This window comes from Antennarius striatus, chromosome 15 (assembly GCF_040054535.1).
Source record: "Antennarius striatus isolate MH-2024 chromosome 15, ASM4005453v1, whole genome shotgun sequence".
Taxonomy (NCBI): Eukaryota; Metazoa; Chordata; class Actinopteri; order Lophiiformes; family Antennariidae; genus Antennarius; species Antennarius striatus.
Window position 1 is genome coordinate 7,526,660 of NC_090790.1, and position 22,741 is coordinate 7,549,400.

Below are 22,741 nucleotides of genomic sequence, written 5' to 3' on the forward strand. Positions count from 1 at the left end.
TAGAAGAAATTCAAGTTAGCAGTTCTCTACAATGTATACAAATACATTATCTTCCAATTTAATAAATATTGGTTTGAAAAAAAACATACATGTTTAATGTTTGCTATGCCCCAAATCATTAATCAATAACTGAGGGTTTAATTCTTTAAACGTCAAATATGATATCTACAAAACATATACAGTTATTGTTTTTAAATTCAAATTAGACCAAAAGTATTCTTTTTTCAGACGTAAGAAGAAAAAAAGACTGTTCAACATCTCCTCTTACTCTTTCCAAATAAATTTTATTAAGACTGATAACTTTATTGTTCTAAGAGTTCCATTGTTCTTTAATCACACAATAGATCCATTCATTAAAATCAGATTTCATAAAATCCTCAACACTATTTCAAAAAATAAAAAATACAGATCAAAATACAAGGATTAAAGCTTTTCGAAAGTTAAACTTTCACGATGAATTTTGTGCACTTCTGTCCTTGCAGCTCGTGTTTGTTTTCGCGGAGGTTGAAAGCGACCTCGAACTTGCACTTCACCTGCTGCAGAGGGAGAAACAACAACAAACAATCTTAGAAAGAATCTCAAAGTGCAAAATCTGTGTGCAAAACCTTTCGTAAAGAGCATCATCATCTTGAAAAAAGCATGAACATAAAAACAAAATAACTTCAATGACATCCAGAGAAACACAAAAGAGATGTACCTTTTTTTCAAGACTGCAGCTGTTCAAGTCATGGTTTTCAGTTTTAAGACACTTTGTTTTTCCCAAGATTGCTTCAATCTTAAAATTGATCTTATTGGTAACCTAATAAGATTATCAAACAGAGTGCAATGTTATTGAAAGCTGAGACGCAGCCAAAGGATTATGTGTTGGTATTCAATTTCAGATCCTCTTTTAGCAAATGATAAATCTGACCTGGGTCTGAGCAGTGGTTATGGAGATGAGCTTGAACATCTTCTTGCTTTTAGAGTTTGTGTTGAACATCTCAACGGCATATTGGATTGCCTCTTGAACATCACTGGACTCTGGACTCCTCTCTGACCAGCCTCCCAGGAGGGGCACCCTTTCTGAGATGAAACAGATACACTGTTAAATTTACAGATTTGTTTGATGGATGGGGATGAATTAAGAGACTAATGAAGTGGCACAGAAAAAAAAAATTCAAACTACAATTAATGAATGTGTGCAAACACAAAATATCATGGTAGTGTTCCCTCTGGAGTTTTTTGGGCTCCTCTTTGTCGGTCTTGAATAACAGTTAAAGGTTCGGAAACCAGAAGACCACCAAATCCTGGATTCATTCATTAATTAATTTTCCAAACCATTTCTTTCTTCAGCCTAGTTTATATTAATGCTTGCTTGACTCAGCCATTCAATCTTCACTATGTTGCCAAGTCAAGCATCAGGCTGAGATCACAGAGGAGATTTTCTTAAAGAAAGAAAAATAATGTAATAATTCAAAACTTTGTCCTTTGGGTGGTCCAGCAGACCAAACAATACTTTTATTCATTTATTTATTTTTTGTTTGTTTTTTGGAAATCTGTTGGTCACTTTAATCTGCAAACATGCATAACAATAATATAATATAATATATTATATATATATATATATATATATATATATATATATATATATTATATAATATAATAGTTTTATATATATATATATATATATATATATATATATATATATATATATATATATAAAATTTAGTTATTTAGTTGTTTGTTGTTTATTTATTTATTTAAACAATAAAGGGTTGCCATGTGTTGGCTTCCCCATGCTTGTGTGTTTTTAAGGTTAGGGGTATCGCCATCGACACTGATGGTGAGGCATCTTTCAGGCTCCTCTAAAATACAACTAAAATAATCTATTCTGTATTTGCCTTAGTCCTCTGGAGTTGGGCTTATTCCAAGGTACATTATGCTCCAACCTCACAGTTGGGCATAAGCGGAAACATAATCGTAAACCTTTCAATCTACTGTGGTCAATGCAACAATCATTAATTCATACAACTCTTGAAGGAGTGCACCAAAAGTATTAATGTGAAAGTTCTATGTAAACAGATTATCAATACAGTATAAAAGTAAAAATAGTGGTACAGACAGACCACATTTTGATTCCAAAAGACTTTAAAATATATATTTTTTTAAAAACTCTATTTGAATAATTGGTTTTTCTTTTATTCTTTCTTATTTTTATTTCTGTTGCAGCTCATTTGAGTTTACATTTGTAGTCTGCTTCTAAAAAGTACTTCATTTGTCCTGAAGGTGTTAGAGTAAATATGTATGCGGTTAGCTACTAACATTTATAAAATGCACTGTATTATCTGAGTCTGAACCTCTTTCTCGAATGATTTCAACATTTCGTTGACAGAGACTTATGGTTTAATACAAAGTGAGAAATGGGAACAGATGGGTTCTGACTGGTCTCTCTTTCTTTGTGAACACAAAACCAAACTCCACTCTGCCAAAATGAAAAAGCATCCAACCAGTGAAGACTTTCTCCCACTGCTGGCTCGTCCAAACTTACTGACTCATTCTTTCCAACCTACAGCAGAATAGACTGTGTTCAAAACACAAAAACCACTCTGTCACTGCATCACAGACACATAATGTAGATGTCCTGTCTATTCATGCTTCTTTAATTGTTTTAAACAAAACAAGTGAAGGTCAGTGTTAATGCCATACATAAGAGTTTTTGCACAATTTCAACAAAGAAACAACAAACCAGATGACTTTCTACTTACAAACTTGAATTTTCAAAATATTGTTTGTTTAATGTCTTTGTTTCTTTTAAATACGTTTTGTTTTCAGGTTTCTAGTTTGTTCGTCATCATTCTGATACATGTCGATAACACTGTCACTTTTGCTGACTCATAGTTTCCTTTGTATCAAGCTGTGTAATCTTGTTACCTTGTTTTTATTATCCTGTTATTCCGTGTTACTGGTGTGTGAACACTGTCAACACTTATTTTTGCATGATTCTGATTTACATGAATTGCAATCTTATCAACTTATATTTCCTTTTTTTGGCTTTCTTTATTACGCAGAATGGCTAATGGTAGAAGATTATAATGTTCTGTACAAGCAGAAGGGTCAACTTCTCGGCATTTTAGCATTTTATCACCAGAGAGTTAACTTGTTGGAATAATCATAAGAATAAGTAGCCAGAAGAGGTATCACATAATTTTTTCCTCAGTAGTGGAGTAATAGGTAAATAGTAGTTTGCTTTACTCCTCAGTTTTAAACATTTTTTTGTGTATCTGTTAAATCAGCCACATATTATGAACTTTGTAGCTAAAGATCTTTTTACCATTGCTGCTTGCTGTCACTTTTTGAAAGTGGCAGAAAGTTTTAAAATCTGTTCTCTCCATATTGAAGTAAGAAACTCAAAAAAGGTTGGTTTATTTTCTCAAAATTAATATTTAGTGTGTGTTGTGTTCAGGGGCCTGTATACAGTGTTTGTGTGTGTACTCTGACTAACACACACACACACACACACACACACACACACACACACACACACACACACATATATATATATATATATATATATATATATATATATATATATATATATATATATATATATATATATATACTGTATATGCATGTACAGAAAACTGGAGTGGAAAACACAATTTCCCCATTGTGTGGACGAATAAAGTGGATTTAATCTTTTAATCTTTAATCTTTTACTGTTCTTGTCTTAGTCTTTAGGCCTGTTCTTACACATTTGTACTTACTTGATACAATGACTTCTTCCACAGGCTGGTCTCCCATACACAGCGGAACTACTAGACACATCATCATTGACCACAGAGGCGACATCTTTAGAGTAGTTATTAACAACCAAAACAGCGTTGTGGTCGTCTCAAGGGAAAGACTAATGAAGGATGAAAAATGCTTCAAATGGTCAGACAATGCTTGAGCAAAATCTCATGTAAAAAAAAACAAACTGCTGTGTCCACAAAGAAAACAGAGGAAAACATGGAGAAACATTGAAAACCATTATTATGATATAAGACAACTCAATGCTGTAATGAAGTCAGAAAGTGAAAAAGAGGAACAGCACAAGAGACTCTTACCTGTCTGATGATACAAAAAATGCAACTTGATACAGTAAATAGAAAAACAGTGAGCCGTACTGAGAGAAATCATGTGAGTGTGAGGGAGAAATTGGTGGGGGTTGTCGTTCGTGAATGGCAGTGGCTCTTCAGCATTTAAGCTCTGGTATGTTTAGCAAACCAGTGAAGACCACACCCACTGCCTGTCAGTGACGCCATGGAGGGATTTAATGACCAGAGAATGAGTGTGTGTGTTAGGTGTGCATGGTAGCTGTGAGGGTTGCTTTTGATGGGTATGAGATTTGTGCCAATGCATGTGTTGTGAGTGTGTGTGCAATGATGTGTCCGTGTTCTATGGCTGTTCAACCCATGCCAACATTTTGTCGGTTTTTCTTTGTGAAGCACTCAAAAAGAAAGGTCTTGCTCAATCTCAGCTGGTTAATCCTTTGGTGAGTCACTGTGCAAACTGTAACATACAGGACAGCAGACACACATTTTACTCCAGTCTGGTGAGGACATACTGTAGCTGGGCCTTTCAACATCATGCATGTTGAAGAGAAGAAGCTTCATTGTAACATTTAATTATATATTATACAGTAGTCCATTGATTTACACATTTTCCCATTCACACATGTGGGTTTGTTCTCACAAGTGTATTCATTGGTCCATTATTATCTGCCGTTGCATTTCTCTTTATTGCTTGTATGTTTGTTTGTTCCTTTGTTTGGTTAAATCATAATGAACTGGTCATGCCATATTTAGGGCAGAATTGAATGGATACAGGAATTCGTTTAATAAATTATCATTTCATTTATTGCAATATTTGTTTATTGCTACAAAACATTTCCACCAAACATGTAATACATTGTACATTGTAATTTAACGGCTGTAAAGTAGTGTGTAAGAACTCAACAATGGGTATACTGTCCTTCATGTCAGCCATTTATGACTTAAATAATAATCCTTCATCAGACCACTTCCATATTTTTAGTTTATTATATTTTTTCAATTCTATTTAAACATGTAGTGTATCCATGTTTGATTTTTCCTGACTCAAGACGGAATCACATACACTATTTGCACTCCTTTTTCTGTTTTGGTAACTACAAACGACTTATATTGCAACTGCTTTTTTTTTCGCAGGGATTTGAAATCTCAATGTCAGCATGAGGTTTTGAATTTGCTTCTGGTATTTTTTTGTTTTTGTTTCAAGTTTTAAATTTTTTTCATCAAGCTTAATTATTTTGATGCAGGACCATTTTTTTTTAGAAAATACAACTGTCTTGCTGCATAGGTGAATAACTTTACTCCTATTTAGTCATTTTCTCCTCAAATTCAGTGTTTTTTTCTTGATGTCCTAGCTGCTCTTTCCAACTAACTCATGGTCATCACAAGAAATCTTCTATATGGCAATGGTATTTGAAAGTCATCGGCCTTCCTTCTTTATCCCTTATAGTTTGAGCTCTGACTGTGGGTGTTTTCAGGGTTTTGTTTGTCTTTTACTGAATTTTATGAAAGAGTGAAGAGAGATTTAATTTATTGTAGAGTTTCAAGTCAATGCTGCTGCCACTGGAAGTAACCTTTTTTTAAAAAAAATCCCTCTTATCCATGAAAACAATCTGGTCCAGAAGTTCCATTTGAGAATTGACGCTAGAGTTGGAGTAGAAAAAAAAGACTTGATAATTTCATTGTTGCCCATGATCACGCCATCATGATGCAATTATTGTGTGGTTATCCTTGAACCTTCGAAGTAGCAGTGAAGCTCAGTGGTTTGACCTCTGAATCAGGAACTGGGGTGGGATTACATAAGTTTTCTTCTTCCCACTCCCTTTCAGGTAGAATTGTATTGTTGAGTTATGATCTTTGCTTATTATTTGCTTATTTAATTATTTTGTTTGTTGTTGTCTTTTGTTTGTTTTTTGTTTTGTTTTTCCTTGCCTTGCCTGAAATAAATGAATAACTAACTAACTAACTAACTAACTAACTAACTAACTAACTAACTAACTAACTAACTAACTAACTAACTAACTAACTAACTAACTAACTTGTGTCTATTGCAGCTACTAATGGTTTCAACTGCAATATGTAGTACGTCTGAAAACACAGCAGGGGGAAGCAGTATCGTGTCACACTGTGCAACAAGTCGTTGTTATAGGGCTAAATGGCTGGTTAATCCATACAAAGTCAGGAAATGCAAACAGTTTATTTGATAAAAGATAGGCTAAGTCCATGACAGACATACAAAGAGCGTTCAATTTCACATTAAAAGAGCTGTGGTCTAATGTTTAGATTAAATATCCTGTAAAAAGAATGTGTTCTTTCAAACAGTCGGCTTGATCGTCCAGCTACTCAAGTGTTTCTGCAACAAGACGGTAAATCCTCACTGTTGAGATTCTGTATATAATTTTTCATATTTAGGAAACTTCTAAAGATCAAATTCAAACAGTGGTAATAATAGATTGTAGTTGGTTTAAGACTTTGTTAGTCAATAATATGAACCAACTTAATATATTTCAATTTATGTATGTATGTATGTATGTATTTATGTATGTATGTATGTATGTATGTATGTATGTATGTATGTATGTATGTATGTATGTATGTATGCATGTATGCATGTATGTATGTATGTATGTACTTTACAATAAAGGCAGGTAAAAGATAGATGTTAAAGAGAATGGCACAAGAACTCATGTATAAGAATATGGTTGTCCTGCAATCACAGATGACAGGAAAGTGAGGCAGAGGCAGATAGCTAAATGATACCAAAAATAGTCTGACTGGGGGAGCATAGATAAAGAGAGGTGTCACAAATGACAGATGGGAACAGATGAACAGGTGTGTTGGCTCATATAGTAAGGCAGATGGAGAGTCAGTCAAAGGAGAAGAAAGAACCTTATATATGGATGGGCAGTCACAAAGCAAGAAGCAGATGCCCTCCAGTCCAACTGTACAACAGCACAAACAATATTTGAATGAAAGCAAACTGACAGAGCCCATTGATAGATCAAAAAACTAGAAAAAGTTGTCAGTTTTTTTGTTATTGTAAATTCTAAACTTGAACGAGTATTCAAGTACTGTATTCTAACCTTAAATTCAAAATAATTATATTCTTTCCCTCCTTTAGGGCCGGTGCTCACTGCTTCTCTGTTCCTAATAACATATGCTGCAACTCCTCCAAGCTGCAAGTGACAGCTCAGGCTCAGTGATGGGAAATCTGGATTGGTTTCAGAGTGAACCTCCACCCCCATAACAAAGTTATTTGCTTTTAAATGCACTGGATACCAACAGACAGTATTCCATCTTGTGCTTGTACAGTTTGACCAGATCAAAGGTCAATGTAACACAAATAAACAGCTTTAAATAGAGTACACAACGTCTTCTACTGTGTACCATTATAAATGTTACACACATATTATTAAATGTACTGTACTGTTTATTTAATTTTGAACACATAATTTTATTACTTTTTTATTTAGTTAATCACATTCTACTTACCTTTATGCTGTATTTTACAGTACAATAGATTATGCAAGAATGAATCTGTTGGTAAACATGAATGAAACTTTTTCTTCTTCTTCTCCTTTCGGCTTGTCCCTTCAGGGGTCCCCACAGCGAATCAGTTGCCTCCATCTAACGCTGTCTTCTGCATCCTCTTGTCTCACACCAACTACCTTCATGTCCTCTTTCACTTTTCACTACATCAATAAACCTCCTCTTTGGTCTTCCTCTAGGCCTTCCTCTAGGCTAAACGTGAATGAAACAGTTGAAGCTTAAATAAAAATAATGAAGTTAAAAATTTGTTTGGTGTAACCTGAACAACAGAAGCCAGTTTAATGAAAGTACATCTGTGTTAAAGCCTTCAGCTTCTTTTGACTATGTGTCAGAGGTTTGATTTCTGCCTTCAGTTATTTTGTGGTCATACATAAGACTATGTTACATCAATGACGTACATTCACACTGGAGTGTGAAATGTCACCCAATGGATAATGAGAACTGATCTAACTAATTTATTGTCTGCTAAATCAGTGGCTCAGCTGTAGATCGGGTTGGCCAATGATCACAAGATTGACGGTTCCATTCCCGCTCCCGCACAGCCACCCGGAGTGTGAGCTGACAGTGGGAGGTGTCAGCTCACCTCCCGATCACTGCTGAGGCCCCCTTGAGCAAGGTGGCATCCCCCTTTACAAGTTTGTCATTAGGGCGAACCAGAAAGGAGCTGCCCACCACTCTACCTCCCACTGCATGCCTATAGGCCTGCAGTGGCCTATAGGCATGCAGTGGCCTATAGGCATATATCTATATATATATATTTATATGTGTGTGTGTGTGTGTGTGTGTGTGTGTGTGTGTGTGTGTGTGTGTGTGTGTGTGTGTGTGTGTGTGTGTGTGTGTGTGTGTGTGTGTGTGTGTGTGTGTGTACTGTCTGTTGGGGCGGCAGTGGCAGTGTCAGAAAATCCAACTGAGTGTGAGTCAACGGTGGGAGGTGTCAGCTCACCTCCTAGCCACTGCCGAGGCACCCTTGAGCAAGGCGCCGTCCCCCCTACAAGCTGCTCAATTTGGGGTGCGTTACAGAAGCCGCTGCCTGTCACTCCGCCTCCTGATGTGTGATGTTTGATGTGTACCTGTATGTACTAATTGCATGCTTACAGGCCCCCTTGTGTGTTGTGTTCAGGGGGCCTGTATACTATACTAACCTGAGTGACAATGTAATTTCCCTTGCGGGATAAATAAAGTATATTTCTTCTTTTATAAATATATATATATATATATATATATATATATATATATATATATATATATATATATATATATATATATATATATATATATATATATATATATATATACACACACACACTGTATATATAAAGCATAATAATAAAATACAAAAAAAAATAAAGCAAAGAGCTCTGCATGGAGTCATAAATGGTTTTAATGTGTTTTTGCACTCATCACCTAACAGGTAAACAGCATAATAACTTAATAAATAAATAAATCCTGTGTTATGCATCAGTCTAGGTGTTTATCTGGACTCAGTAAAACACAGACAAGCTCGTTTTTGTTTCCATCCATCTCAACATGTAAAATAATATTTTCCCTTATCCGAATCAAATTATGCAAATAATTGTACACCTTGCTTGATTTCCAGAGAAAAGCTGCTTTTTGTTGTGAAATGTTTGACACCTAGTTGTGATCTTTTTATTTGCGTTAAGATTATCAAGGTAAAAAAGAAAAAAAATAAGAATCCCCTACCTCCTATGTATTTCACTGATCAAAGACATTTAGAGAAAGTTATGAAAGTTACTATAAGATGTTCCTGAAGTGGTCCATGCAAATTGCAATTCTTTTTAATCGTATGTCTTGATAAAAACATGATTTTTAAATAAATAAATACATGAAACAAATAGCTTGAAATCATGATGTCCCTTGATTTTAGCAGATGTGTACATGTTAAATAATTTAAAAAAAAAAAACCCCACTTAATTTGTACAAATTCAACCTGCAACAGTTGATTATGTCCCAGATTATGTATTTGCGTAATGCAACATGCATAAGCATTTAGGTCATTTTGTATAGTTTTGAAAGAACTCGACAGCTCATGTATTATAATTTATTTCTATTTAATTAAATTTTTCAAAATAATGTCGCATACGAAGCGATCAAAAACACAACAAAAAAACCTAACCCGCTTAATGAACGTTAGACCTGCATGTTTTTCCATGCCACATTCCTGAGTCCTCTGATCTGGGACCAGCGCTGATAGTTAAACCTCCATATAATCCCTTTACAAGTAGGACCCGCCCACTCAGACAGCGATTGACAACTAGGTTCTCCAATGAGGCGTCGGCCGACTTGTCTAGCCTCCTTTCTTCCCCCCTCCTCCTTCTACGATTTCGTTGCTCTCCTGCCCCGCGAACGCGCCGCTCGTCTCTCCTGGGAACCGAAGAACTATTCGAGTAACCCCCAACCATGGAAGGCGACAACAGAGTAATGCCTGCCTGACTCGGGGACATTTTCAAGGTAGGTTTTATGTTTTAATGTTTTCAAACTGGGGAGGAGGAAAGCAGTCGCTATATCCCTGCGTTTGGGGGGGGGGGGGGGGGACTAAAACTTTATCCGCTTCACTACGTGGGACATGAGGAAAATGAGGGGAGATTTACTCCAATGTTGTTCTCAGTGGAGATGTGTCATGCTCCTAGCTTACATGTTTGTCCCGTTTATGCTTGCGAAGAACCCAAAATAATTGCCATGTAACTCTTCTTTTAGTTGTTTTTCGTTATGCCCCCAACATAAGTGCATCACACCATACAGTATAATGAATGTATCCCATCATACAGTATAATGAATGTATGTTTCCACTGTGGGGGAACCTGATCAAGGGCTGTCTTCTGCCGTCCTGCTGAAAATGGATGAAATGTGTTGTTGCGGCTGTGGTTTGGGTTCAAGTTCAATTTAAAGTTTTTATTGGTGAAAGTTGTTGGAAAAAATCGCAACACAAAAGCAAAGCAAGGCTTAATTTAAAATGTTTATTGTCAGAACCTGGACAGGGTGTTGTGAGCTATGCTCTAAAGTGAATGCAACACTATATATTCGTCTTTTTATAGGACAAAGACTGAGAAGGCAACACAGTACATTTAAAAACACCATCATTGCATTTCACTAGCCTTAATTTGTTTTGATTCTGGGTTTCAAATGTAATAACAGGAATACACTGAGTGTTCATGTGTAGATGGATTATTGAAGGCATGTGTCACCCCAAAGTACTTGTTGATATCACACGTTAATGTTCATCCAGCTTTCACTTTTTTTTAATATATGCTATATTTTAGTTTCCGAGTCACTGTACAGATTAATGCTTTTAATTCCAAACATATTGTACATACATCTGCAGACATACAGACAGGAGGGAAACGTAAAAACACAGACAATGTGGGATGGGTTTGCACTACAGATGTGCATTCCTACAGCAAGTGGAGTGATCAAGCCTTTAAATAGAGCTCAACAAGAATGCAAACAGAACGAGCTGAAAAACTAAGCCTGAGGGCATCTCAGGAGTAGGACAGGGAATGTAGGTGATTGTATAGGAGCAAAGAAAGTGCTTCCAGGTCTTTATATAAATTTGTTAATATTTCCCAGAGATTTTCCCATTTATAATCAAATATGGGTTAAAGGTCATGCTCTTGTATTGCTCAAAAATACCAAGAATGTGAAGGTAAAATTGCTAAGAAGGTTTTAGAGGATCGTAATACAGGAAATGTGTTTATTCATTGCTATGTTATTGACAAATCATTCAAAGAAATGATTAAGTGAAGATTACTTAATGTGGAGCGCCCTGTGACAGAAAATGTTGGAATGCTTTGAAACTTATGTCCGTATTTTTGTTAATTTGAGGCTGAATGAGTGAGGACATGATGTAAATATCTATGAAAGTCAAATGAAGTCAGTGATAGCCATTTAGTTTTTATGCCTGCATCTATTTAAGTATAGCACATGTTAATTAGGAACGTAAATGCAACTCTTATAGAGTCCAACTGCATTCATTGTTGGTGAGACAGGTTTTGGGGGGACACTGATATTTCTAGCTCACTGTAATAAGCTTAGAAGTTGCTCAAGGTGTCATTGTTTAGTCTGTGCAGATGAGTCATAAGCAGTTATTTGATAGACTGTATTTGATATGTATTTTCTGACAGGGTGCACAGGTTATGGATCAGATCATTTTTGTGGATCAGCAAAACAAGGTTTGTAGAGAAGACCTTTTATTAGCAGGTGTTTTGCATATGGTGGTGAAACTATAATGATTGTATCAGTAATCATAGTCAATGAGTCCACAGATTCTTGCGAAATAATTTGGTGGCTGGCCATATGTATGGATCATGGATCATCAACTTTCTGTTACAGCACCAGTAGCCTTCTTTCTTTCTGTGACTGTGGATCTGATTGGCACAATATCAGATGAATCTATGAACTGATTCATGACTTCCCCTCTTTTGTAGACAAGTGTGTCACTGTTGGTATCTTGGGAGATTGAAGGGAAGAGATCAGTCCCAACTTGTTATTGGCTGATTGCTGACCAATTGGAGGCACTTTTCCTCTTCCACTCCCATCTTGTGGTGAAACAGCAAGATATAGCCAGATTTTCTTACTTTTATGTAACTTTTCAGTGCTTTCCAGTTTGATTGGCTTTTCTTATAGTGACTTTTCTTTGCCGGGGTTTAGTCTTCCATGGATTGTGAATGGTGATGATATTCACAGTTTTGTCAGAGACTTTACAGAAAGACCTGTGTCAAGCTAAAGATGCTCCCATGTTTAACTTAGCCAGTTTGAGTGTATGAGTGCATTCACACATTTGAATATGTCATAAACATTCAAAAAGCTTAGTCAAAACAGACCAAAAATTGACAGCCACTTTAATGTACTATAGAGGTTACAGTAGAGAGCAGTGCACATAAGTATAAGTACCAAAAAGCAACATTTACCACGTAACCGGAAATGCATTAAACAACATAAGTCATAAAACCTATGAGGAAAAAGCGCTAATTCTAATTATTTGCTGTTTATCAAGATAGTTATTAATACTTACAGTGAAGTATTAAAAGTCAAAATACTGACAGGAATTAACTGACATCTTTCCCATTGTACATGAAGTCCTACGTTTACTCCGTCATCACTCTTACTATTTTTGCAATTTCAAAACTACAGACCTATAACAATCAAACTTTGTCTGTTTCACTTAATTTTTAGTACAACTTAGTTCTGTTAAACTCAGTTCTCGTTGCAAGCCTTAAAAAGGTACCATTATTCAGCTTGCTTTTGGCTTTGCCTGATTCCCTGCAGACAGCTCCCACTGGCAGTCCAATCTGCACTAGCTGAGGCCAAAAACCACACACACACACACACACACACACACACACACACACACACACACACACACACACACACACACACACACACACACACACACACACACACACACACACACACACACACACACACACACACACACACACACACTGTATGTGCATATACATGCTTAGTGTACTCATAATCACAAGCATACAGAGTAAAACTCAGTCTTTGCTGCACTCATATTTCACCAGTCACACAAAGAGGGCCCACGGCAATCAACTTTAAATTAGAGAGAAAGCTGCTCCAAGAACTGGAGTGCTGCTTGCCAGCTCTGAGGCCATACTCTTCTTGGTGTGTGTGTGTGTGTGTGTGTGTGTGTGTGTGTGTTTGTCTGTGTGAGACAGACAGCGCCAGCTCTTGATATTAAACCAATGTTGAGGGGCCCAGAGTGGGTTATTTCTCCTCTTTTGTACTGCTGTTCATGGAGTTTATTCACACTCATACTAACCAGAAGTTCTGCTCAATTGTTCAGAGCTTTTGAGAAGGTTTCCTTGTGAGAAACAGTTTTAAATGATTCAATTCAGACCTGGTGTTTTTATATTTTGTTTGAGACATAAGGTAGAGCCACTTGATCTTTTGGCTTGGAACACTGGCTTCAACTGAGTGTAAGAAGTGAAGTATTTGCCAGACAGTGAAGATTGTTTTATCTAAGGGATCATTATATGTATGTCTTGCACAGCTGAAGTTACTCTCTGCTCTGCTCTCAATGAATAATGGAAAAAAGGTGGTTGAGTACATAATGGCAGATTTACAAAGAAACCTTACACTCGCTCTTTCATATATGGAATGCTGCCAACCTGGAGTTTATCACATCTGCTTCAGATTGAAGAACTTATTTTTGCCAGCAGACTGAAAATAGGCCACCTTCATATCACTTTATCTCCAACTGGCTTGTTATCAAATTCAGGATTATGATACAGTATACTGCAATATGGCAAGCATGAAGCAGAGCACAAATAAGTTCAATGTGGACATGTTATTATGAAAGCAATTAACCAGCCTGCTTGCTACAGAAATATTGATTTTATCATAACAGATTACAACCATATAAAGGCATATATCTGTTTATTTATTATTGTTTGTTGCTTTTCATATCTTGTAATGAATTTTCTATTTACTTTAACATGCTGTCACAGCAGTGGTAATGGAGGGAGCTGGACGAGTATGAAGTTTCACGCAGTGTGCAGTGGATCAGTTTGAAGCAGGGTGAGCTAAGTCATCTGTGTGGCAGCTGATAGAAATCATTCTATTTGCTAATTTCATCTTGTTGCACTGTGTGTTAAAGTTTACATAATTTCAGATACATGTCTCACTTCATAAAGAATGTCGACACATTAATTTATCAAGATCATTCATTAAGGGTAGGACATTCAGTACACTATTACACAGAAACTTGTGACAGTAATCCTCCACATAAAGGATCAAAAAGGTTAAAATTTTTCACCAGCAAATAGTCCTAACTCTGTAAACTCACACTGGGAGTTCCTCACTCTCATTGTGTGCCTGGTTTTAATGGGTTCAGGACCACTTACACTATATGAAAAAAGAAAAAAATCTAGATAGACTCAACTTCGTGGTTTTGCGAAGATAGGTTTGTTTAAAGAAAATTAATGCTTGAATGTAAATCATTTTTTTACAGTGTAAAGAGAGAGAACTGTAGACATTTTGTTGTTTTAATTTTATATTGACCAATAGCTGACAGCTGGTCAATACTGAGCATTAAACTATCTGCTCATTACTTCTCTTGGTCGATAACTGGCACTCCTAAAAGCAAATTTTAGGCCAGGGCCAGTGTGTTTTTATGATCTTTGGACCTCAACAACTGTGCTCAGCAGAAATTACATTGAGAACATGACTCCCAAATCCTCTGACTTCTTTTAACATTTTACCTTCCAGATGAAAAGCATGAGTGTGATGTGTGATTGTGATTTAAAAATCATTGACTGTACATGGGCAAAATTAGCTCTGCACATAAGCATTATTCCGGCAATCCTGCCAGGGAAAGCAACATCTGCAACTGGCCTGTCCAGTGCAGTGTTGATTGTAAAAATACAGCTAGCTGAGGAGATTATTACAGCTTGGCAGAATATTACTCTACTGAAAGGACATTCTGCTATTTGGCTGTGGTTTGAAACTGCAGCTCCAACTCATAAGCAACTATTTGCCAACCAACATGTAGAATACTATGCATTGATTTACAAGCAGTCCTAGCAAAAAAAATACCAGCATTTTGGCTGCTTTGTGTTTACCCCAACTACGCAGGTGTTCAAATGTAACGTCACTGCCAACCTGAAAATATGCTTTTCATCAACCTGGTGTCAGCTGAGCACATACAGTAGATCAACCATGTTGTTATTTGAAGAGGTTCATTCATGTAGATTCCCTTTGCTGTTGCAGTGAGGTTCATTTACCAAACCAGTACAGAGATCAGAAAGGTAACGTGAAAGAAGGAGAAAGGATCTCTCATTTCTGAAGTACAATGTGGTTTTGTGTCATACTTTTTATATCAGTCTACATTACGAGTTAGGTACCTACAGAACTTTGTGACTGGAATTGGACCTGTTTGTTGTGTCCATAATTTCTGTGTGAATATGTACCACACTTTAGATTTTGATTTAGAGTTCTCATGTAGTTCATAACCAAAGCAATCAGTTTCACAATACTAAGGACACATTGTTAATAAATTCACAAATTATTTTTGAACATCACAACATATATTTTGCCTACTGGTTTTGTTTTCATGAAAAATATATGTTGACGCAGTATTTTCTTACTATCTGAAGGTAAGATATTCAATAAAAGTGAACATTCTGTAAAATATAAACTTGTTTAGACCTTGGTTGTCATATTGCTTAGTTCTTCACTGAAGTGATTATTCACTTTGCTGACTGAGGACAAACATTAGAGGTAAAAACAAAATGGATGAGGTTGGATGTCTGGTTGGTGTTAACAGCAATACCAGACAAGAGTTTCAATAACAGCACTAAAGCACGAGTGGCCGAGCTTTCAGATGCAGCTTAATTAGTCACCACTCATCACATAGGGTAATGACATCATCTAAATAAAAGTGTGAGATGAACTAAGCAGAAACAAGTATACATATTGTGGAACAATATGGTAGTTGTGTGATTCTGACTCAACAAGGTGACTATTTTTACTGCACTGGTTATGCATAATTAATGGACTGTCTGTTTGAATTACACGACCCTTGGTTATGATGCAGCAATGATGTCCCATGGGTTGCAGGAGAGTGTAAAACTGTGATGACAGAATTGTGTTGGAACATCTACACTGTAAGATAATTAAGCATAGACCTTTAACACACTAATTTTAATTGTCCTTTTCTTTATTTCTCCTTTCCTTCTATTCTTTTTGATATGTCTGCATTAGTCTTATCTTTCTCCCTCTGATCTTCATCTTAATTTTTTATTATTTAATTCTCATTTCAGCTGCTTGTCTTTGTTGCCGCCTGCCACGCTGTCCCTCCATTCACACTTCATATGTTGGTTATCTTCATGGAGTGTTAGCAGTCCTGAACGAGGATAAATGGGTTATCAAGGATGCGATCATATCTGATTTGGCATGCAGTTGGCATGAACAAATGAAAAAGAAGCCAAGAATACTCAGTTTCTAAACTAAGTGTACTTCCACACAGACTTTAAGTAAATTAATTCTCTTTTTTTTTTTTAAACTTTTTTTTAAATGTCATTGCATTAGTTTCAGATGTATAAGAAAGATGCTGTTCAGTGAATAAATTTTTCGTTCAATAGAATATAGCTAAATGTGATGTCATGGTCCAACATACAATGCGCCATCGTTACTCGCGGTTAATGCGTTCCAGGAACCACACGCGATTAAAGAATTCCATGATAGAGCGACAAACTATTTATCTTGTTATTTACGGTAATTTAAACGTTTATGACCCACCCCATACTGATATTAGACCACCTTCTATATGTATTAACTTTCCCCAGACTCTTATCGACTGTTTAAAGCACTTTTGTGTCTCACGTAAGTCCGAGACTCATGGAACGAGTGCAATGCCTACCAAAAATCCGCAATGGGGTGAAGTCGCGAGTGTTGATGCGTGAATGCACAAGGGCACACTGTACTAGATTCAAAAGGAAAGCTAGTAGTTGCAATTATTTAAGTCCGAGACTCATGGAACGAGCGCAATGCCTACCAAAAATCCGCAATGGGGTGAAGTCGCGAGTGTTGATGCGTGAATGCACAAGGGCACACTGTACTAGATTCAAAAGGAAAGCTAGTAGTTGCAATTATTTATTTATTTATTTATTATTATCATTCATTGATCCAGTTTACATTAGTCTTTAATATTCATTTTTGTGAATTAATGTCCATGTAAGGTATAATGGTAGAAGTTAGAAAGTGATGAATAGTAATTTTGGAACATCATTTGCATCAGTGATCACTATAAACTTTAAAATTAAGTGTCAACGTGATGGTATTTAGTTGATTTTAAGTTTGTTAAAAGCACACATTATAGTAATCATGCCAATATACTCTAAAATAATAACATTACTACTTTAAAGTATTTTTAGGGATGAATGAGTAGGTTAAAAATTGTACAACTTTACAGTTGGTCTGAATCATGTCTGACTTCTGATTACACCACTCCATCAAATGTACTTGGAGTAAACATAACATCAGACTTGTCTAAATATGGTTGTTTGCCGACTAGCTTGTTGAATTTTTTTAGAAACCTGAGTGTTCTTTTGAAGACAGTTTTATTGCCAGTGTTAAGGTTGTTTGCAATGAGTTGAGCAGCTGGTGAGGACATCATTAAAAATATTGCTCACATATGAAATGTGTTCTTTCAAATAGTTCCCAGGCTTTGTTTTGTTTTGCCAACTAACACATTAAGTAGTAATTGTTAGTCGGTGTCCGTTAAAGAATATTGTAATGAAAAAAATGCAGCATTCACACATTACTTTTTTTTTCTCTTCTTTTTTTAATTGGACCATAATTTAAGGAATAATATCAACTGCTCTTCTTCACATGTGAAGAATGTAGGACTTCAGGATAAAGCCTTTTATGTGTGAAAATTAATAGGTTTAGACAACAAGAAATACCCAGAAATACATCATAATGGAGAACATGGATCAAAATCCTGTTTCATCTGGGCCTTAGACTAGTAATGGAGATCTTGTAATCTCTAAATCTACTTTGTAATCTGTCCCCTGTATTGCACACAGTGTCTTAAACTCAACAAACTTTGAAACCAAATTGTGGTGGCAGACTCTGAATTGGCCCCCTATCTGTTTTTCTATCTTGGACTGGTTGTATAGTGGCTGTGTAGCGAGTGGTAGAGCCAAACAGTCTGACAATAACTTTTTTTTTAAATTTACCTCTCATTTACTTTGAAATAAACTGTCACAGTTAATGCTGTATCCTACTTCCAATAAATAATCCTGACAGTCATGAGGGTGCTAATAATTATGTTCTTACAAAGAACTTTATTTCGATATAAAGTCAGCAACTTAACCTGTTGTATTATTCCGGCTTATGTTTTGTTTTTTACTGAATATATTCAGAAGCGAAGTTTCCACAAGCCTTTGCGGCATTTATCTCAACATACATGCTATAATTGTCCAGCTGTCTGTCTGAGTAGTGTTGCTGGACATACTTCACCTTTGTGTCTTGCACCTCAAACTGGTGCTGTTTGGAGATGGTTTGTTTCATTACGCCATTTCTTTTCATAATCCAGTCATTTTGATTAAATTAGACATGAAATCTTTTGGGCCTCAAAATGTCTTTTTTTTTTAATGGTGGTTTATAGTTAATGTTAATAATAAATGTGGTATCCCACCAATGCTTGCTTGTTTTCAACTCCACAGATCTACATTTTTTGTGCCCTGAAAATGAAGAAAGCAGTAAAGATATAAGATGTGCATATTACTAATTTGGATATAATGTTGGTTGAGTTGGTTGAGTTTCTTTTAGTTCTTTTACAAGAATGAAGTGATATCTTTCATTTTTTTCCCACTCACAGTTTATTTGGAACAGGTGGCTGTGCCACGAAGAGCTGACTGGCTCTTAAATAAAATATTTTTCATGTTTTTTTCCATGATGATTTTAAATGTAGATGTCTACATTCTTCTTCGTATTATTCATTATTGGTCCGGTTTTTTCTCTTCCACGTCGTTCCCTGCCCTGCCAAATCCATCTTTGTTTTTTCTTTAATCTACCCTTCTTTCATTTGTGCTCCCGCTTTCCTTGTTCTCCCAACCTTTTTAAACCCCTCTTTCTTTTTCTCCTTCTCAACTTTGAGTTGAGTACATCATCCTTATCACTTCCCTTTTTTGAAAAGGGAAACATCCCATACAATAGTAATAAATATAAATGTGATATGCTTTGAAGATCTGAAAGAGTTCTACAATTGGATGTTTGGTTTGATTTGGTTTGAATTTTTTTCTTTTCTTTTTTCCATTTGTTTTTTGATTTTTGGATTAGTGCTTAGTTTTGTTCAAATAAACCAAACATTTACATTCAGTGTCAGAAGCATTCACTAAACCCGAAAGAAGGGTAAATCCAACACATTAGCAGTTAAACATTTTTACCAGTGACACAGTTTGCCCTCGTGCATTCGCGCATTAACACACGCGACTTCACCTCATCTCGGATTTTTAGTAGGTGGTCACGTGATACCGTACTCGAATTCTATTGGCTGATGGCATCCGGAAGTCCGTGAGTCTCGGGAGGCAGTGCACATCTGTGAGACACAAAAGTTGTTTAAACAGTCGATAAGAGTGGAAAAAGGTAATACACATAGAAGGTGATTAAATATCAGTATGGGTTTAGGGGTTCATAAATGTTTAAATTACTGTAAATAATAAGGTAAATAGTTTGTTGCTATATCGCGGAATTCGTTTTTCGCGTGTGGTTCCTGGAATGCATTAACTGCGAATAACGAGGACGCACTGTACACACAAATTTATACATAAGTGCTTATAAGTAGATAGAGATAGATATGTACTTTATTAATCGTGGAGGAGCTTATACATATTCACTGCTCAGACATACATAATAAATAAATACTGGATAAACACTCGGAGAAAAAAGAAACACTGACACCACAGGACAGGACATACTGTACCACAAGACATACTGTACACTACACCAACTAACATATACAACACTAACAGGACATATACAGTGGTACCTCTACTTACGAATGTGTCTACATACGGAATTTTCTACTTACGAAACGCCTCAACAGGAAAATATTACCACTAGTTAGGAAAGAAATTTCGAGTTACGAAAGGTAAAACTATAGTATGGGCTGATACTCGCAGCTCCCACAGGCTCCTGAACGCGACATTCTTATAGCTGCTCTGCCATTGGCTATTACCTAGCATCTTGGCATCCCATTGGCTAAGAGGGACCTCTATGTGTAACAAGATAGGTGTCTCTGCAGCGTCCTCCTCATTCGGCCCTCAACCCATGACGTGTTCTGATAGTTTTACGTAAATATATAAACTTTTAGATTATTCACTATGGACCCCAAGAAAGTGACGGAGAAAAGAGGACAACAAAAGACGAAAAAAGTTTTTGTCCATACAAACAAAGCAAGAGATAATAGAAAGGCATGAAAAAGGGATGCGTTTGGTTGATCTCGCCAAAGAATATGGCCGTAATGCATCTACAATCGCCACATTATTAAAACAAAAGCAAGTTTAAGGAGTTCAAGGCATTGCATGGGTGGTTGGAGAGGTTCAAAAGGAGGACTGGAATTCACTCTGTTGTTTGGCATGGTGAGGCAAGAGTGCATGAACCAAAGAGGGCAAAAAACAATGAGGACTGCAGTTAAAAGGTAAATGATCATTTTTATTCTTTACTCTAGTCTTTGTTTTTTTACGTTATACACAACTCTCATTTATTGTGCAATAATCTAATTGTAACATGTATTTGTTACATGTTTTGATATATTTTTATGCTTTATAAAACATTTATGTCTGAATTTTGGTGGAATTGGAACGAAATAGGGCATTTCCATGGAAAACACTACTCTACCTACAAAATTTTCTACTTATGAAATTTCGTCCAGAACCAATTAATTTTGTAAGTAGAGGTACCACTGTACTAAACTACAAATATAAACAGTACAATAAAACTATAGAAAACTATAGAACTACAATAAAAAGTACAAGTGAAAGATGGCAGGAGGCCCACCTGGTGGGTAACGTACAGGCTTCTTACATTGTAAGACATGTCATTATCCCAATTTCACTGTATACATCACAACACCTTGGCCCCACTACACAGCAGCACAGGCTAATATCCCATCTCCTCCCCTGACCTTGTCGCCTCCCTCCCCTCCTGAGAGACTCATTGTACCCCCTGATGGCATGGGGCACGGAGGCGGACCTTAGCCTCTCTGTGGAGGCGCTGTGTGACAGCAGTCTGCTGCTGAAGGTGCTTCTCTGCTGGGAGAAGGTCGTATGCAGGGGGTGGCTGGTGTTATTCATGATAGCCCTGACTGTGGACATGGTCCTGCTTTCCAGAGGTGTCTCCACAGAGTCCAGGCTCTGTTCGACCACTGAGCCTGCTCTGCGGATGAGTCTGTTAAGACGGTCCATGTCTCTTTTCCTGGCCCCACCACCCCAACAGACAATGGCGCATGACAGCAAGCTGGAAAATGAAAAAGAACTCAGGACAGATGTTGAAGGGGGCCAGCGTCCTCAGGAAGTACATCCTGCTCTGCCCCTTCTTGTACACAGTTTGTGTTGAATGACCAGTCCAGTTTGCTGTCTAGCTTCAGTCCGAGGTATTTGTAGTTTCCAACCACCTCCACCTCACTGCCCTCAATGACCACTGGCTGTGGAGAGGAGGTGCCCGCTGGAAATCCAGCACCATCTCCTTTGTCTTGGAGACATGAGCTGGAGCTTGTTCTGTTGGCACCACTCCATAAGGTCAACTACCTATGCCTTGTACTCCTCTCCTTACCCTCCCTGATTGGCTGTGACCCTGACACATTTTCACTGACACCATCAGCTAATCAGCGGTACAAAAGGAATATTATCACTTAACACCGGTCTGATGTGAGTAGCCTATCATTAGAAACTATTTTTAAAAGTGTGTGACAATACCTGAAAGTCAAAAATGAAGTGATGAGAAAAAAGACGGAAGAGGAGACACACCTTCAAGAAAACGATGTTTTGTAAGTCTTTGAGTTTTGACGATAAAGAAGTTTCAAGAGACTGGTGCAGTATGATGCAGTGATTGGTTATGAGATGGTTGGTGTGTCACCAGCACAGCAAGGAAAAGCAGCGACACATTCCATTTATCAATGGAACTAAAACCATAAAACTGGAAATTATCTGTGACCATGAACCATCCATTGTCGCAACTTTTGTATGTTGGTGTCCTGGGCTCAGTCAGCGCCTCTCCAGAATCAAGGAGTGTGATTCAACAAGAGCCGTGGTGGTGTGGCATCAGGGATCTTGAATTTTGAATTACTCAACTTTGCGCTGGAATCTTCTTCAGTGTTTGTATTCAGCACAATATTTCATCCCAATGTAATGTGTAGAAATTAATGTACATGGAATACAAAAATATTCTTGACCGGTGGATTTCATGTACCAGTCCGCTTGGTTGGTGAGTCAAAAATAAATTTCAGGCCCTGTTTACAACTATGAAAACGTGGATCACATAAAGATGGATTGGGTTTTGTTTTTTTCTTTGTCTCATTTTCAGCAACATTTTTTAACAGTCAGTCAGACAGTAGTAATCAAGAAAAGGCTGTT

General features: G+C 36.8%; 2 protein-coding genes across 4 annotated transcripts in view; one reads left to right on the forward strand and one right to left on the reverse strand.

The window, feature by feature from the left end:
- Positions 1–264: 264 nt before the first annotated feature.
- Positions 265–4,232, reverse strand: si:busm1-57f23.1 (uncharacterized protein LOC368621 homolog). 3 transcript variants are annotated; one of them, XM_068335153.1, is made up of 5 exons: positions 4,086–4,232; positions 3,744–3,883; positions 911–1,062; positions 698–799; positions 265–536 (listed from the first exon to the last, which is right to left on the reverse strand). In XM_068335153.1, the coding sequence occupies exons 2-5, from the start codon at positions 3,826–3,828 to the stop codon at positions 441–443; spliced, it is 435 nt and encodes a 144-aa protein (XP_068191254.1). In that variant the 5' UTR covers positions 3,829–3,883; positions 4,086–4,232; the 3' UTR covers positions 265–440. The 3 variants fall into 3 exon arrangements, with proteins under 3 accessions (XP_068191254.1, XP_068191255.1, XP_068191256.1); XM_068335154.1 differs by having other exon boundaries at positions 3,744–3,958; positions 4,086–4,211; XM_068335155.1 differs by having other exon boundaries at positions 3,744–3,955; positions 4,086–4,184.
- A 5,737-nt stretch (positions 4,233–9,969) lies between these two features.
- il11ra (interleukin 11 receptor subunit alpha) overlaps positions 9,970–22,741 on the forward strand; it is a 40,610-nt gene continuing 27,838 nt past the window's right edge. Inside the window, exon 1 of the mRNA XM_068334550.1 lies at positions 9,970–10,088. The gene's annotated coding sequence lies outside the window, so the exon portion shown is untranslated. The remainder of the gene's footprint in view (positions 10,089–22,741) is intronic.